The sequence below is a fragment of the Mustelus asterias genome, chromosome 8 (genome assembly GCF_964213995.1).
Source record: "Mustelus asterias chromosome 8, sMusAst1.hap1.1, whole genome shotgun sequence".
NCBI lineage: Eukaryota > Metazoa > Chordata > Chondrichthyes > Carcharhiniformes > Triakidae > Mustelus > Mustelus asterias.
The window spans coordinates 78652016-78671165 of record NC_135808.1 but is presented as its reverse complement, the minus strand read 5'-3'; the positions used below and the strand labels follow the sequence as shown (position 1 = coordinate 78671165).

The 19150-nt window shown below is 41.8% G+C and overlaps 1 protein-coding gene across 1 annotated transcript in view; it reads right to left on the bottom strand.

Moving 5' to 3' along the window:
* Positions 1–9921: 9921 nt before the first annotated feature.
* Positions 9922–19150, bottom strand: part of swt1 (SWT1 RNA endoribonuclease homolog) — a 130700-nt gene continuing 121471 nt past the window's right edge. Inside the window, exon 19 of the mRNA XM_078218305.1 lies at positions 9922–11721. Within this exon, the coding sequence (XP_078074431.1) occupies positions 11616–11721 (106 nt within the window). The 3' untranslated portion in view covers positions 9922–11615. The remainder of the gene's footprint in view (positions 11722–19150) is intronic.

Sequence of the window (19150 nt, the reverse complement as noted above, 5' to 3'; positions counted from 1 at the left end):
AATGAAAATCAGGAGGAGTATCTCAAATGCAGGGGAGAAGCTAAGGCTAGAATAAGGAAGGCTAAGAGGAAGCATGAGAAAAGGATGGCAGACTGCACTGAAAAAAATAGTAAAATTTCTTCAAACATATTAATGGTAAAAGATGAGTGAAGGATAGAGCGAGGCCCATAAGAGACAAGCAGGGTAAGCTGTTCAACGAAGCGGAGGGTATGGATAGAGGTACTGAGTACTTTGCTTCTGGCTTTACCAAATTAGAATGGTAATGGACCAGTTGAAAATGTGGGTGTTGAGCAACTAAGCAATACAGTGATAGATAAAGAGGAGTTGCTTAAAAAGGCCGGCAGTACTCCAGGTAGAGAAATTACCAGGCCCAGATCAGATGCATCCTAGAATGCTGAGAAAAGTAAGGGAGCAAACTACAGAGCCATTGACATAAATTTTCCAGGCCTCTCTGAACACAGATTGGTCCCAGGGGACTGGAGGATTGCAAATATAATACTGTTGTTTAAGAAAGTGGCAAAGGATAACCCAGAAAATTACAAACCTGTCAGTTTGACATTGTGGGAAAACTGATGGAGGCCATAATACAGGATGAGATAATGATGCATTTAGAGAAAAATAAGTTCATACTATACAGTCAACATGGCTTTGTCAAGGGCATGTCTATCAAATTTAATTGAGCTCTTTGACAAGGTGACACAGGCAGAGGATGAGGGTAGTGCCGTGGATGTTGTATATTGAGACTTTCAGAAAGCATTTGGTATGATGCAACATGGTAGTTTGTTTAGCAAATTAGAAATGTTTGGGATTTAGAAATGTTTGGGATTGGTGGGTCCTTGGTAGCATGGATTAGAAGTTGGTCAAAAGATAGGAAAGAGAGTGCAGGGTAACAATGGGTATTTCTTAGACTGGAGACGAGTTGAAAGTGGTGTTCCCCAGGGATCAGTTTTGGGACCCTTGCTTTTTCTGATTTATATAAAGAATTTAGAGATGGGTGTTGAAGACAAAATCTCTACATTTGCAGATGATACTAAGCGAGGGAGAATGGTGAATTGTGAGGATGATGCTGAGCAACTTCACAGGGACATTGACAAGTTGGCCAAATGGGCAGACATCTGGCAGATGAATTCAATGCAGTCAAATGTGAGGTAATGCATTTTGGTAGAAAAAACATGGGGAGACAATACAGCTTAATGGTACAGCTTTGAGTGGAATACAGGAGCAGAGGGACCCTCGGGGTTCAAATGCATAATTCTCTGAAGGTGGCCAGGCAAGTTGAAATGGTTTTTATAAGGCTTAGAGAATCCTTGGGTTTATAAATAGAGGCATAGAGTATAAAAGCAAGGAAGTGATGCTACATCTCTACAAATCATTGATCAGACCACATTTGGAGTATTGCGTTCAGTTCTGGGCACCTTATTAAGGGAAGGAGGTTAAAACCCTAAAAAGAGTGCAAAGGAGATTTATGAAAATAATACCAGGAATGATGAATTTTAGATACAAGGAAAGATTAAAGAAATTGGGTTTGTTCTCCTTGGAGCAAAGAAGATCAAGAGGTGACCTTATTGAGATGTTCAAAATTATGAACAATTTTGACAGGGTGAAGAATATTCTGCTTCCATTAGTTGGTATGTCAGTGACTAGGGGTCATCAAGAGAGCTAGGAGTGAGATAAGGACAATCTTTTTTACTTGGAGTTTTTGGGATTTGGAATGCGCTGCCTGGGAGAGTGGTGGAGGCGGATTCCATAGGTAGTTTCAAAAGAGAACTGGATACATATTTGAAAGTGATGAATTTAGAGGGCTACAGAGATAGGGTTGGAGAATGGGACCAACTGGGTAGCTCTTTGGAGAGTCAATGCAAACATGTTGGGCTGAATGGCCTCCACCCTAGTTAAACTACAAATCATTCAAAGCTCTGCCATCCACATTCATTGAACCCCAGTCTTTCTACTATTTAAGTCCATATTTATACCTCAAGTACATCAGAACGTATCGCTATGTGAAAGGTGCTATAAGGACTTTGTAAGTTACTGTCACGTAAGTTGTCAGAAAAATAACCATTGCACCAGGTTATACAAATGGTTTTGAGGCAATTGGATGAATTTCTGGAGAAAAAATAATTGAGTGCCACTTAACAGGTAGACATGTGGAATTGATCTAAGAATAAAGGATATGCTGGTTTGGTCCAATGGCCTTTTCTGACTCCCTACAGAAACAATTCTATCAAATGATCATCTCAGTACTATTAAAGCATGTCTATGTATTAGCTGAGTAGAAAAGTCGTTTGTAACTCCAAAAAATTATTACTGTAGGAAAGTTTGTTAAGATGTAAAATATTGAAACGTTAACAAACACATACTTCACATTAAATTTTTGTATGTTGCTTTCAAAACTGAGCATAATTTCTCAACTCTATAGCATCCTGATAGGATATTATCGGAAGACAACTAGAAGTTACATTGCTAAAGTATATAGAAAAGATCCTACCCTTTTCTCCCTTTGGAAATTAACCATTTATCTATGTAAATATCTATCACTAACCAATGTTGGCAATTGGAAGGAAACACACTTCTGTAACTGGCACAGTGTGAGTTACAAAGAGATGGGTGTTATCAGTGTACATATGGTAACAGATGCGCTTATAAGACATTTAAATGGGTTTTACGCCAATTGTAGTTTGTGATTTACAACACCTACCTTTGGTAATGGAGCATATTCAACTGTCTGTAAGCTGAGCTACAATGCAAATCAAATTCAGCATGTTAGATTGTGACCCAAGTTTCCTCCACAGATACAATTGACAAGTTAGACCTCAGAATGCCCACATATAATTCCTTGTCACGTATTTTAAGTTATTTTTGTCTTCACCCACTATCAGTCGGTCAGCAGAGATAAGCAATTGATGCTGTGAATTTTTTGCCTTTGGGACTATTGGATAGAGTTGCTTAAGCATTTGGGATTTTGACTGCTAAGTAAATAAACCTGTGGTGGTGGTGGTTGGGGAAACAATGAATAAGAAAAAAATTAACCATCCAGAAATTCATTTGGTCTGTTATAAGCTTACATAAACTGTTTATGTGTATCTAATTTCTGTTTCATTGCATCAAATAGTTGGAATTTGAGAAGAAACTGATCTTAGTTTCATGATTGTAAATTGCATTCAGAATCCAGAATGTAGGATGAATGGTATCCTGAACTCATGTTAACTTCTTTGAATGACGAGAATGTCTTCATAGATGATGAACAGAAATTTTTCAGATAGCAACCTAGATCATGGGTGGTGACACCTTGCACCCTTACTGAAGCCTCACTGCCCATGATGTACATAATCCAGCAAGGTCATGTTCTTTTGTTAGTATGGACTTCATCCCGTATTACATGAGCTAACTGTACTAAAGCTGAAATGTTGTAAAGCTGAGGCCACTTTGGTGATTTTTTTTACAAATGTATTGGTCCACTGTTTATCTTCCAATACTGTCAAAACTAAGTGAGAACTCATGTTTCTACTCACTTGAAGTCCAATTTGAAGTGGCATAAAGCACTGGCATTTTGCTACAGATCATATATAAGTGTTATAATTTTTCAGCTCCTCATGTTGCAATGACTTTGCAGCATGTGACATGATTCCTTGTCCCAAATATTTAGACCTTATTGTCTTCAACTATTCTCATCCCTGCACCCATCATTGTCTGTAACTTCCAAAGCCAATCACACCTTGTTTACCCTTTTAAATAATCTCTAAGGTTGTCATACAGGAACCTAATCCCCTGATAAATCAGCATGATCTCACCCACGTCAACTGTAATCCACAAACAGTGCTAGAAAAATCCACATGAATGATTGAGTTTTTTGGGACAAAATAAATCTGTTACACAAGATACTTGTGGCAGAAATTTAAAAGACATGTTGGATTACAAATGAATCTCTTAATAAAATTATCTATAAACAAAATAAACCAATAACTTAAGAGACAATGTTGTCCTATCAAAGAGATTTCTTTGGGTGGGGAGGGGAGGGACATGCTTCAGTCTCCGGTTTGTAAACCAGGATAGCTCAGCATACTTAATGCAACGTCTGCTGTACACATCTCTCAGGTGGTTTATGTGCATAAGTTCAATTTTTAAAAATTGATCTAGCGAATCTTTATTTCTCATGGTTGAGGACTTGGAAAGAAATTTCAGAGAAATATGATCAAGAGTTAGTGAAGGGGAAAGCATTTTTAAAAATTTTCTCAACTCTCCAAGGAATAAATCTGGATTTTTGTTTTGGTGGGAAATTTTAATATAATGGGCATCTTACGTGTCTGATGGATATGTGCTCAGCTGAAGAACTTATATTATTGTAGTTTGTATACTTAAAACAGTGTTCCCTGTATCCAAGTCTTGCTGGACACTTAAGTGGCAAAGTGTCTTTAACATGAAAGCGTGCCATTAGGCAATTATTAGGAAAAATAATTCAAAATTATAAGCCATTGTTTTATACTGTTCTGATTCATTTTACACTGCATGTTAAAAACAAATGGAAAAAGATGCCTTCAGCAAATCAACTGCATTACATCTGTTCTTTTAGAATTAGCAGCACCATAAATGCACAATATCAATACAAAAGCAATTCATGAACAGTGCATCACAATCATCCATCAAAGATCCGGCATTTTCTGCATGTGTTTTAGTGTATCAGAAAATTATATTATTAAAAATATCTGATCATAGTAATGAGCTCCTAAATATAAACTAATAAAATTACTTTTACTAAGAATAACACACTGCATACAAACTACTCTAGATATTTCATGGTAGTTTTTCGAGTTGTAATGATAAATTGATTTTACTGCCATAGGAGTAAGAACTAATGAGTTACTTGCATCTGGCACCATGATTTGAGTATGTGAGGTTCTGTAGGAAATGTGCTTTATTATACATATCATTGTGCCATTGTTGGTATTTGATAACTTAATCTATGTCGATGATGGAGGACAGGTATAGTCGTCTTTCAGATGGGTACAGCTGTCATACATCCTGTACATGGTTTTTCTACAAATCACAAGAAATCTCACTTTTGACCTAAATTGATGGTGGCAAGGCACAGAAAGGTTGGATGGGGTGGTATGGGAATTTGAGAAAAATTGTCACACTGGGGTGATGGGGCATGCTTTTCTGAGGTTGGGACCAGGGATATTGGTGAATCAGAGTAAAGGAAGTTTTGTTTTGTGTCTAAACCTGTTGTATTGATCTTGGCATATCTTATGCTGATCCTCAGTGCTGCATTTCAGAAGTGATCCATTCACTGGCACAAATACCCTTATTAGCAAAAAAATCACAAAAAAAGTAACAAAAATCTCAAAAGTACCCATATAAGTTTCGCAATTATAGGGATGGAAACTGGATTCATTTGGAATTAGCTGGTTTTTAAATTCCAGATTGCCTGAGGTTCGTGCAACTAATAGTAAATTGCTTAAAATCAGGCACGTTGATGCAAGATCATGACAGGATCATTTACCAACATCAACAAATCACTACAGTTAACTAAATGCATCACAACAATGCTTATGTCCCCAATTCCACAGCCAACATTTATTCTCTTCTCTCCGCTCTTTAATCAGATAAAGTTAAATGTTTATCTGTTCAAAACAATGGCCCTGTGGCTCCATTTGTATAGGCCTCATGCAACGTTCTCTCTGTTGCTGCATGGATGCACAGTTTAAAGTTCCTGTGCACCACACGCACAAGTCAGCCCTAAAATGCATATGCATCCTTGCATTAAAGGGCACAGACACTTAAGCACACTACAAATAAGTTAGAAGGTGCGTTGGCCCGATGGTCTTTCATTTTAATCCTACATACATAACTGCTAACCCACCAGTGTGATGGGTCAACATCTGGCAATGCATTCACAGAGACATGCACCAGAATTTTTAAGACCCAATCGCCACAAAAATGTCTTTACCTCCACTTTCCACCCCACCAGTCTCTGCATTCAATACATACCCTTTTGCCACTCTCAATATGATCACACTACTGAACATATTTCCTCATCTCTCTCAGCTTTTTGTCCCTCTGTCCGTCAATGACATCCTGGTTAATCTTCCATCATTCCTCCAACTTGGGCAACACTGTAGTTAGCACTGATGCCCTCTTTTTAGGTCAAACCAAACCAAGTAGTTAGCACTGATGCCTCACAGCTCCAAAGACTCGGGTGAATTCCAGCCTTGGTTGACTGTCCATGTGGCGTTTGCACATTCTCCCAGTGTCTGTGTGGGTTTCCTCAGGGTGCTCCGGTTTCCACCCACAATCCCATGATGTGTAGGTTAGATGGATTAGCCATGGGAAATGTGTAGGGTTACGTGGATAGGGTGGGGGAGAGGGCCTGGATAAGGTACTCTATCAGAGTTGCTGTAGACTCGATGGGCTGAATGGCCTCTTCTGTACTGTAGGGATTCTATGATTCTATGCTCTCCACCACCCACCTCCCCCACTCCCAGCAAAATAGAGGTGATACAACACCTACCCATTCACCTCCTTCCAGCAATTTATGTAGACATTTTCCAATCCAGTATCCTGCAATTGCTGCTTATGGTGTAATCTACTTTGGATAAATTGATGCAGATTAAGTGATTGTTTTACTGAATGCTACTGTTCTACCTAAAAGTGTGACCCTGAGGTCCCTATTTCTTGCCATTTCAATTCTCTGTCGCGGTCTGTGATGTCTTTGTTTTTCTAGACTATTCGAGTGAAGCTCACCACAATCTTAAGGAACACCACCTCATCTTTCTACTGGGCATTGTGCAACTCTCTGGCTTTAACACCGACTTTAAAAAATTGACATAGTTCTTGCTTTCTCAGGAAAGATCTATAGGCAACGTGGCTTTCCGAGATATTGGGGTGGTGGACAGGGAGGAGCAGGTTGAGTGACGACCCTCCATAATTTTTCTACAAAGCTCCTGAGTTGTTAGAGCTTGTTCTGACAGTTTAAATGCTCTCCTCTACTTGTATATACCTGACCCCTCAGCTATTGTAAAATTTCACTCATCATGTAAAATCATTATATCATATCTCCACTTAAGCACTTTGTGTGTGTGCTTCCTCCTCCTTGTCTTTCTTTTTAAAATGGCTGGTTAATGGCACTTATTTTCCAGTTCAGTCAAATGATCCCATACTTGAAATACTGATGGCTGCCCTCAGCAATTTAGTGCTGGAAGCAGCGTGAACTGCTTTAAGGTGAGACTTTCTCTCCTATCTCAGGAAGAAGTCCTGTGGGAAGCATGACTGGGAAATTTGCTGATGACACAATAATTGGCGTAATGATAGTGAAGAGAATAGCTGCTGTCTCCAGAATATCAATAGTTTGGTTGAGTGGGCGGAAAATGGCAAATGGAATTCAATCCTGAGAAGCGTGCAGTAATGCATTTGGGGAAGGCAAACAATGCTAGGGAATACAGAATAAATGGGAGGATATGGAGAAGGTACAGAATGTGAAAGACCCCAAAGTCCACAGGTCCCAGAAGGTGGCGGGACAGGTGGATAATGTGGTAAAGCAAGCACACGGAATGCTTTTCTTTATAGGGCAAGGTATTGAATATAAAAGCAGGGATGTAATGATAGAACTGTATAAATGTTGGTTAGGCTACAGCTGGAATTTTGTGTACAATTCTAGTCACCACATTACAGGAAGGACATAATTGCCCTGGAAAGAGTGCTGGGGAAATGCCAGGACTTGAAAATTGCAGTTATGATGAGACTGGTGAGGCAAGGGTTGTTTTTCTTGGAACAAAAGAGGCTAAAGGGTGACCTAATTGAGGTGTACAAAATTATGAGGGGCCTAGGCAGGGTACACATGAAAGACTTGTTGCCCCTAGCTGAAGGATCAATTACCAGGGGCACAGATTTAAGGCAATTGGTAGAAGGATAGAGGGAATATATGAAAAACTTGTGGGTGTCTGGAATGCACTGTCCAAATTGGTTGAGGCAGAAATGTCCAACTCATTTAAAAGATACCTAAATCTGCATCTAAAGTGCTGTAACCTGCAATGCTACAGATCAGATACTGGAAAATGGGATGAAAATGAGCAGCTACATTCTTTTCGCTCTTTGGCAGGTGCAGACACAATGGGCTGAATGGCCTCTTTCCATGCCATAACTTTTCTCTGGTTTTAAGCCCTGCCTTAGAGAACTACCAGCCAATCTGATAGCCGGCAGCTCTGCTGTACAAGCAGCAGCAGGCAGGAGTATTGGCAGCTGCAGTCCCAATGAAGATAAATCTGTACTTAAGCTAAGTCCAAGATATTGCTGCCCTGATGACAGGGTTGAGGGGGGCTTAGCTGCAAAGACCAGGTGGGGAGGGTAAAGGGAGAAATATGATCTTGAGTGGGGTACTGCATCTGATGGGCAAAAGGGACCTAAAGAAGCTTCCACCACCCCCAGGGAAACCCTGGAGCAGGAAGGCCACCTGATGCCTCCACCACCTCCCTTAACATTTCAGACAAGACAGTGGTGAGCATGTAGATGATAGGCAGGCCACTCCTGGATTTTACAAGCCCCCCCCTCATAAATCTACCAGTACGAGTGTAAAATTCAGTCCACTAACGTTTCTGTTCTCTCTGCAGTTGCTGTCTGACCTGCTGAGTGTTTCCAGCAGTTTCTATTTATAAATTGAAAACCTTTTGCTGATAGCTTTTAGTGGCATGTTACGTACTAGACAGTTAGCAGCATATCACCTGGCTTATCAGAGGCTCAAAATGTGATAAGTAATGACCGATATTTGACAGTTTTAGAATTTTCACACAGTCCAAACAACCCAGAGACATTGGTTGGATAGGACAGGAGGTAATGGCATGGAAGCCCCATGAAAGTCTTTCTGGTTGTAGACTCTGGACCTACTCTAACCTCTGCAGCATCAATGCGTTGTCCTGCTTCAATCTGAATGCCCTTCATTGTAATGTTGAAATTACTTTTGCAGTTAGTTTACATCCTGGGTGTGGGGTGCTGACTGCTTTGATCTTTCTGTGACTGGTTTCTAAAATCAGTGCGTCAATTGACACTAAAGTTGGCAGAGACTGAAAAGTCTTGATCACAATTTCAACAAATTTTATAACCTACAATATCTGTACAATGAAAAGTCTTACAAACAAACATCTGAGATGATTTTTCATGTCTACACAATAAAGAAAGCCCTATCAAAACATTTAAGAGTTGCTTTGTTCCAAAATAAACTTTGATGCTCAATGTTCTGGAATCCACACAAAAGCTAACAAAAGTCTCTGAGAATGGGGACGAGAAAACATAAACAAGAATGGTCACATGCTTAATTTTAAAAGGAAAATAATTTGGGTAGGGCAAGTGTTGTGATTTCGTGAGGGAATTAAAACATTTTTCACCATGCAACCACTTCAAAAGGCTATCATAATGCAGATTAATTACAAAGAGCTGTTCACACATACATAATGTGGAGATGCCGGCATTGGACTGGGGTAAACTGGAGTAAGCAATAAGTCTCACAACACCAGGTTAAAGTCCAAGAGGTTTATTTGGTAGCACAAGCCACAAGCTTTCGGAGCGCTGCCCTTCATCAGGTGAGTGGGAGTTCTGTTCACAAACAGGGCATATAAAGACACAAACTCAATTTACAAAATAATGGTTGGAATGCGAGTCTTTACAGGTAATCAAGTCTTAAAGGTACAGGCAATGTGAGTGGAGAGAGGGTTAAGCACAAGTTAAAGAGACATGTATTGTCTCCAGCCAGGACAGTTAGTGAGATTTTGCAAGCCCAGGCAAGTCGTGGGAGTTACAGATAATGTGACATGAACCCAAGATCCCGGTTGAGGCCGTCCTCATGTGTGCAGAACTTGGCTATCAGTTTCTGCTCAGCGACTCTGCGCTGTCGTGTGTCGTGAAGGCCACCTTGGAGAACGCTTACCCAAAGATCAGAGGCTGAATGCCCGTGACCGCTAAAGTGTTCCCCAACAGGAAGAGAACACTCTTGCCTGGTGATTGTTGAGCGGTGTTCATTCATTTGTCGTCGCGTCTGCATGGCCTCCCCAATGTACCATGCCTTGGGTCATCCTTTCCTGCAGCGTATCAGATATTCGGCCTCCGATCTTCGGGTAAGTGTTCTCCAAGGCGGCCTTCACGACACACGACAACGCAGAGTCGCCGAGCAGAAACTGATAGCCAAGTTCCGCACACATGAGGACGGCCTCAACCGGGATCTTGGGTTCATGTCACACTATCTGTAACCCCCACGACTTGCCTGGGCTTGCAAAATCTCACTAACTGTCCTGGCTGGAGACAATACACATCTCTTTAACTTGTGCTTAACTCTCTCTCCACTCACATTGTCTGTACCTTTAAGACTTGATTACCTGTAAAGACTCGCATTCCAACCATTATTTTGTAAATTGAGTTTGTCTTTATATGCCCTGTTTGTGGACAGAACTCCCACTCACCTGATGAAGGGCAGCACTCCGAAAGCTTGTGGCTTGTGCTACCAAACAAACCTGCTGGACCTTAACCTGGTGTTGCCACACATACATACACAGTGGGCAGGAATTTCCAGCTGCGTTCACCCCGAAAACAGAAAATCCCATCCGAGGTCAACAGACCTTTCCGCCCCTTGCCCGCTACAATTTGCCCATGTCTTTTCAAACAGAAGCCATCACCCCGAATAGGACTGAAGATTTGACGTTAATCAGTGCTGACCAATGAGTTATTTTACACATGTTCCCATCACGAGTTTGATTGAAATTTACTAATTTCATTAGTTATTGAGAAATGGCACTCATCGGTCAGTCAATCCTGCACATCAACACTTAACAGAGGTGAAAGGGCAGTAGTTTCAATCCATCGACAAGGACATTATACAGAACAAGTGTTTCTATCGATTCCCAACTGTATTAAATTTTGTTCATGGAGAAAACAAAGACAAAATTAGATTACTTTCCCTAAATTTAACCAAAGATGTGCGGGTTTGTAGATTAGAGGGATTAGCGGGTAAATATGTAGGGATATGGGGGTAGGGCCTGGGTGGGATTGTGGTCGGTGCAGACTCGATAGGCCGAATGGCCTCCTTCTGCACTGTAGGGATTCTATGATTAACACAGGAAGCTAGCTACAACTGGGAAAATTGAAAATGTTGGACAATAGTGAAAATATGGCAGAACTTACAATGACTTTTTGAATAGTGTCAATGCTGCTGGAAATAAAACCTATAGCTGGAAAACTTTACTACGGAAAAAATAGGTTCCCTGGAATTCTTAGTGATTCAACATACTCAGATTTCTTCTGAGGACAACTGGAAATGAGGCGGACTTAGTATTGTACATGGTTTCAGGTGCTAAACCGCTTCAGAATGAATGCTCAAAAACACATTCAATTTTACGCTCCATACAGGATTTAAAAGCGAAACATTAGATCCATTGTTCCTGTAATAATTTTCTTGCATGCTATTAGACAGTATATAATTTGCTTTATTTAAATAGCACCTTAAACAAAACCTTTTACACTAGTACCTCTGATACAGAGAATTTTATCATTCTCACAACTAGAGATGAACATTAGTAAAACATAATTAACTAAATCCAGTTTGTGGAGAAATGTTGGCGTATGATCATTCAGCAGTGTTAAACTAAGCCTCTGTTTCTGGCCTCGAGACACAGCGCTGCATTGCATTGCTCCAAACTGTAGGTTAACTCAGCCAACTGGCTGTAACCAACCATCAGCCTCTTCCTGTAAAAGAAGGAAACAGATTAATCTTTAAATGCAGCTTACTAGCACCTCATAGCATCTTACTGACATGCTATATGTGGTGAAAATTACATTTTATAAGCTTTTGTTTCAACAGCAGCATTTATATAAATTTCATCTAATTCAACAAAATTCTTACTTAGATATTTGCATTATCCACACTAATACTTTTAAAGCCAACAAAAATAAAATTGATCATTTATTTTCTTAGGATAGACTATGAAGTCTTTGAATTAACCCAAAGTCAAACTGCTAAGAGATCCTAAAAAAATGTTTGAAATCTCTTTGCTGCATGGTCAGCAGGATCTTTTATTTTCTGCATCTACAAAATAATGGCTCTAACACTTTAGTTTTACAGTCACCTGAACAGTAATCTCCATGTCTCTATAAGTCTGAATACACAGGCAGCCAGCAAATTGATTGTACTATATACTATTAACTATCAACTATTTACAATCTATATCAATGATCTACAAGCAGGGAGAGTGTAACATAGCGAAATTTGCTGACGACATAAAAATAGGTGGGAAAGCAGATAAAAAGTTTAAAAATGGATATTGACAGGCTTGGGGAATGGGCCAGAATCGGGCAGACGGAGTTTAATGCGGATAAATGCGAGGTTATCCATTTTGGCTGGAAAAATAAAAGGGCAAATTACTATTTAAATGGGAAACAGATTCAAAAGTGTCTGTGCAGAGGGATCTGGGTGTCCTTGTGCATGAGTCTCAAAGTGGGTATGAAGGTGCAAAATGTTACAAGGAAGGCAAATGGAATCTTGGCATTTATTGCAAAGGGCCTAGAGTATAAAAGTAGAGAAGTGTCATTACAATTGTATACGGCATTGGTGAGACCACACTTGGGAGTATTGTGTTCAGTTTTGGTCACCTTCTTTGAGGAAGGATGTGGTGGCACTGGAGGTGGTTCGGAAGAGGTTCACTAGATCGATTCCAGGTTTGAAGGAGCTGTCGTATGAGGAGCAGTTGAGTAGCTTGGGCTTGTACTCACTGGAGTACAGAAGAATGAGGGAGGATTTGATTGAGGTATATAAAATACCCAATGTGATTGATAAAGTAAATGCTAACCAAATACTCCCCTTCTAGAACAGTCTAGGACAAGAAGTCATAGTTGTACATTAAGAAGATAGAGGTTCAAGACCGAGATACGGAGAAGCTACTGCTCACAAAGCATTGTGAATCTATGGAACTTACCGCCCCAGAGTGCAGTGGATGCAGAATCATTGGATTCAAGAAAGAGATAGATAAATATTTGATCGAAAGCGGGATAATGGGCTGTGGGGAAAAGGCAGGGAAGTGGAGTTAGGATGAGATGGAGATATAGAATGGCGGAGCTGAATTGCCTATTCTCACTCCTAATTCCTATGTTCCAATATATTAGAGTAGCACGAGTATATCTGATAATCCCAGCGTGAGGACTAACAACCCCATAAACAATGGATTATACTTTTTCCACCTGCATGGAAATGTTTTATTTTAATACCTATAATTAATTAGAACAATGAAATGTATGTTTCTGTATACTTTCTGTATATTTTGTAGTTTTTGCACAAAACAGAAATTGGCATCAACTCATCATCAAAATAAAATACATGCAAGACAGTCTGTCTATATTTTACAGTTTTCAATGTTTGCAAAAGTATATTAGCCTTTATCGCAAGAGGATTTGAATACAGTAGCAGCGAATTTTGCTTCAATTGTATAGAACAATGGGTAGACCGCACCTGGAGTACTGTGTGCAGTTTGGATCTCTTTACTTTAGGAAGGATATTATTGCCATAGAAGGAGGGCGGCAAAGGTTCACCAGACTTGTTCCTGGGATGTCAGGACTGTCAATTGAAGAGAGATGGAGAAACTAGAAAAGAAATCCCGCTATTCTGGCAATCCTTATTTCCTTCTCACATGAGGTGCTTCCATAACTTTCTTGGTGCATTTGTAAATGATAGAGGAAGCCAGCTTTTTGTAGGATGGGCCTAACTGAACAATATCATAACCTGGATACATCATTTAGTCTGTAAAAATACTTATTTAGCCTCCATAGTTATCTCCAGCTTCTTTTGGAGGCTTTAAGAATACTTCTCTTTGGAACTGTTCCCCTTGTGAAAATGCTTAGATGCGAAAGGATTTACATTCTGTGGGATACACTCTAACAAGTTGGTTGCCATGTTACAAGATTAATGTTTTGCTTTCAACCCCAATAACTTTTCTTGGGCCTCTCCATTCTTTCTACCTTTTTCTTTTAAAATGTGCTATATCCCCAGGCTTAAAATTCATATCTGATGGCCTGATTTGATACCTCAAAGCTCTCTGGATTTTCTCTGGAACCTCTGCCTTAATAAATGTTATCCTTCCATGGCATTTAAATATTTTGAAAAGATTGAACCAGTTGTAGTCCCCTTCAAAGCTGGGAGTTGGTGCCACGTTACTGAAGATATCTTTGGATTCCTGGCATAAATGAACTGATGGAGACTACAACCCCCCACCATCTGAAGCACGTTTTGTTTGCATGTACATGCCAGAAAAATGGTCAATTTACAATTTATTAACTAAACCTTCAAAGCATTTTGCCATTCATGGCATGATTTCTCTCACATATCCCATTGCGAAAAGGACATTCTGCATGATACCAAAACCGAGAGATTCATAGCTACAAGGGAAGTTATAACGGGAAGGGCTCTTTGCTCTGGAAAAAGACTTGAAGGGTGGGGGGAGTGACCTAGAAATTTTTGAGGTTATGAGAGTTCGACAGGGTAGACATTTAGAATATGTTTTCACTTGCAGGGGAGACCAGAACTTGGGTCAACAATGTAAGATAGATACTAAGAAATCCAACAGGGAATTTAGGAGAAACTGCTTTACCAGAGAGGGAATAGAATGCAAAATTTGCTACCAAAAGGGGTAAATGGATTTAAGGGGAAGCTACATAAGCATATGAGGGAAAAAGGAATAAAAGGAAATGGGATTCCGTGAAAACCTCTTGGGCTAATGGTTGTTTCTGTACCATAGATACTATTTAACTATGTGATACTGTGCCATTGGAGATGCGATTTTTATGAGGCATTGAAACTGAAGATCACTTCCTATTCTGGTTGTTCATAAAATTTCAAACACTCTCATGGCATTATTGGGAAATGAGGTGAAAATTCCCTTGTGTTGTTGCAGGCATTTCTCCCTTGAAGAGAGCAAGAGTGGCTTGCAAATCTGGTGCAGAGAGGCCTCATTGATCCACTGGAGCAAGCTGAGAGGGGTGATTGAAGGCAGCAGTGCTGGTGAGAGATTAATTGAATTGTTTATTTATTTAATTAGTCAGCTAGTGTGTGTATTTTTTTTGGCCTTTACTTTAACAGCAGTTTTTCAAGTTTAAAGTGAAAACTAGAAGTGGGCAGCAAAGGAGTCTGGGAAGGGTTTTTTAAGCGCGTGAAGTATAAAAGGTAGGCTGCAGTATACAGCGGGCAGCGTCGGGAGCGGGCAGTGGAGTGTGTGGGAAGCAGAGTGTGAGCTATAAGACTTTGGCTCACAGGGCTTGAGTGTGTGGGAAGCAGAGTGTGAGCTATAAGACTTTGGCTCACAGGGCTTGAGTGTGTGGGAAGCAGAGTGTGAGCTATAAGACTTTGGCTCACAGGGCTTGAGTGTGTGGGAAGCAGAGTGTGAGCTATAAGACTTTGGCTCACAGGGCTTGAGTGTGTGGGAAGCAGAGTGTGAGCTATAAGACTTTGGCTCACAGGGCTTAGGCTGAAAGGGCGAGCAGGGGTGAGTTGAATTCATTTTTGCACTTTCTACCTGGTACTGGCAAGGTATCTAGAGGGGATGGGTGTGCAGGCAGTGCAATGTTCCTCTTGCACTATGTTTGAGGTGAGGGACGACGACAGTGTCCCTACTGATTACACCTGTGGGAAGTGCACCCATCTGCAGCTCCTCCAAAACCGTGTTAGGGAACTGGAGCTGGAGTTGGATGAACTTAGGATCATCAGGGACGCAGAGATGGCCATAGACACAAGCTTTAGGAATACAGTTACTCCGAGGATTGAAAACAGATGGGTGACGGTGAGAGGGGCTGGGAGGAAGCAGTCCGTGCAGGGATCCCCGGTGGTCGTTCCCCTTAGCAACAAGTATTCCGCTTTGGATACGGTTGAGGGGGATGACATACCAGTGGGGAGCTGCAGTGAGAGGATCTCCAGCACTGTGTCCGTCTCTGTGGCTCGGGAGGGAAAGGGGGAGAGCGGGAGGGCGATAGTTATTGGGGACTCGTTAGTTAGAGGGATAGATAGGAGGTTCTGTGGCAGCAAAAGAGACTCACGGATGGTATGTTGCCTACCGGATGCCAAGGTCCGTGATGTCTCAGACCGTGTTTTCCAGATTCTGAAGGGGGAGGGGAAACAGTCACAAGTCGTGGTGCACATTGGTACCAATGACATAGGTAAGAGAAGGGACGGGGATTTAAAGCAGGAATTTCTGGAGCTGGGCTGGAAGCTGAGAGCCAAGACGAAACATGTGGTCATCTCTGGTACGTTGCCGGTACCACGTGATAGCGAGTTGAGGAACAGGGAGAGAGTGCAGTTAAATATGTGGTTGCAGGGATGGTGTAGGAGGGAGGGTTTCAGATACGTGGATAATTGGAACACGTTCTGGGGAAGGTGGGACCTGTACAAACAGGACGGGGTGCACCTGAACCAGAGGGGCACCAATATCCTCGGAGGGAAATTTGTTACGGCTCTTCAGGGGGGTTTAAACTAATTTGTCAGGGGAGTGGGAAAGGGAGTTGTAGTCCAGAAGTCAGTGAGGGTGGTGAGGTATTGGGGAAGGTATCAGGGTCAAGGGTGGGTACTGGTAGACAGGAAGGTGGGTTGAAGTGTGTCTACTTCAATGCAAGGAGCATCCGGAACAAGGTAGATGAACTTGGGGCGTGGATTGGTACTTGGGACTACGATGTTGTGGCCATTACGGAGACGTGGGTAGAACAAGGACAGGAATGGTTGTTGGACGTTCCGGGGTATAGATGTTTCACTAAGTGTAGGGAAGCTGGTAAAAGAGGTGGAGGAGTGGCATTGTTAATCAAGGATAGTTTAACGGCTGCGGAAAGGCACTTCGTGGGGGATCTGCACACTGAGGTAATATGGGCTGAAGTTAGAAATAGGAAAGGAGCGGTCACGTTGCTAGGAGTTTACTATAGGCCCCCAAATAGTAATAGAGATGTGGAGGAAGAAATTGCTAAGCAGATTATGGATATGTGTGGGGGTCACAGGGTAGTTGTCATGGGGGACTTTAACTTTCCAAATATTGATTGGAACCTTTGTAGGTCAAATAGTTTGGATGGGGCAGTTTTTGTGCAGTGTGCGGGGGAGGGTTTCCTGACAATATGTGGATGGGCCGACTAGAGGTGAGGCCACATTGGATTTGGTACTGGGAAATGAACCGGGCCAAGTGTTAGATTTGGTTGTGGGAGAGCAATTTGGAGATAGTGACCACAATTCGGTGTCTTTTGTTATTGCAATGGAGAGGGATAGGGCCGTACGGCAGGGCAAGGTTTACAATTGGGGGAGGGGTAATTATGATGCGATTAGGCAAGAATTAGGGGGCATAAGTTGGGAACAGAAACTGTCAGAGAAAGGAACTAATGAAAAGTGGAACTTTTTCAAGGAACAAATACTGGATGTCCTTGATAGGTATGTTCCTGTCAGGCAGGGAGGAAATGGCCGAGTGAGGGAACCATGGTTCACAAAAGAGGTGGAATGTCTTGTGAAAAGGAAGAGGGAAGCTTATGTAGGGATGAGGAAACAAGGTTCAGATGGCTCGATTGAGGGTTACAAGTTAGCAAGGAATGAGCTGAAAAAGGGGCTTAGGAGAGCTAGGAGGGGACATGAGAAGTCCTTGGTGGGTCGGATCAAGGATAACCCCAAGGCTTTTTACTCTTATGTGAGGAATAAAAGAATGACCAGGGTGAGGTTAGGGCCGGTCAAGGACAGTAGTGGGAACTTGTGTATGGAGTCAGTAGAGATAGGCGAGGTGATGAATGAATACTTTTCTTCAGTGTTCACCAAGGAGAGGGGCCATGTTTTTGAGGAAGAGAAGGTGTTACAGGCTAATAGGCTGGAGGAAATAGATGTTCGGAGGGAGGATGTCTTGGCAGTTTTGAATAAACTGAAGGTCGATAAGTCCCCTGGGCCTGATGAAATGTATCCTAGGATTCTGTGGGAGGCAAGGGATGAGATTGCAGAGCCTTTGGCGTTGATCTTTGGGTCCTCGTTGTCCACGGGGATGGTGCCAGAGGACTGGAGAATGGCGAATGTTGTTCCTCTGTTTAAGAAAGGGAATAGAAATGACCCTGGTAATTATAGACCGGTTAGTCTTACTTCGGTGGTTGGTAAATTGATGGAAAGGGTCCTTAGGGATGGGATTTACGACCATTTAGAAAGATGCGGATTAATCCGAGATAGTCAGCACGGATTCGTGAAGGGCAAGTCGTGCCTCACAAATTTGATAGAATTTTTTGAGGAGGTAACTAAGTGTGTTGATGAAGGTAGGGCAGTTGATGTCATATACATGGATTTTAGTAAGGCGTTTGATAAGGTCCCCCATGGTCGGCTTATGATGAAAGTGAGGAGGTGTGGGATAGAGGGAAAGTTGGCCGATTGGATAGGTAACTGGCTGTCTGACCGAAGACAGAGGGTGTTGGTTGATGGAAAATTTTCGGATTGGAGGCAGGTTGCTAGCGGTGTGCCGCAGGGATCAGTGCTTGGTCCTCTGCTCTTTGTGATTTTTATTAATGACTTAGAGGAGGGGGCTGAAGGGTGGATCAGTAAATTTGCTGATGACACCAAGATTGGTGGAGTAGTGGATGAGGTGGAGGGCTGTTGTAGGCTGCAAAGAGACATAGATAGGATGCAAAGCTGGGCTGAAAAATGGCAAATGGAGTTTAACCCTGATAAATGTGAGGTGATTCATTTTGGTAGGACAAATTTAAATGTGGATTACAGGGTCAAAGGTAGGGTTCTGAAGACTGTGGAGGAACAGAGAGATCTTGGGGTCCATATCCACAGATCTCTAAAGGTTGCCAGTCAAGTGGATAGAGCTGTGAAGAAGGCCTATAGTGTGTTAGCTTTTATTAACAGGGGGTTGGAGTTTAAGAGCCGTGGGGTTATGCTGCAACTGTACAGGACCTTGGTGAGACCACATTTGGAATATTGTGTGCAGTTCTGGTCACCTCACTGTAAGAAGGATGTGGAAGCGCTGGAAAGAGTGCAGAGGAGATTTACCAGGATGCTGCCTGGTTTGGAGGGTAGGTCATATGAGGAAAGGTTGAGGGAGCTAGGGCTGTTCTCTCTGGAGCGGAGGAGGCTGAGGGGAGACTTAATAGAGGTGTATAAAATGATGAAGGGGATAGATAGAGTGAACGTTCA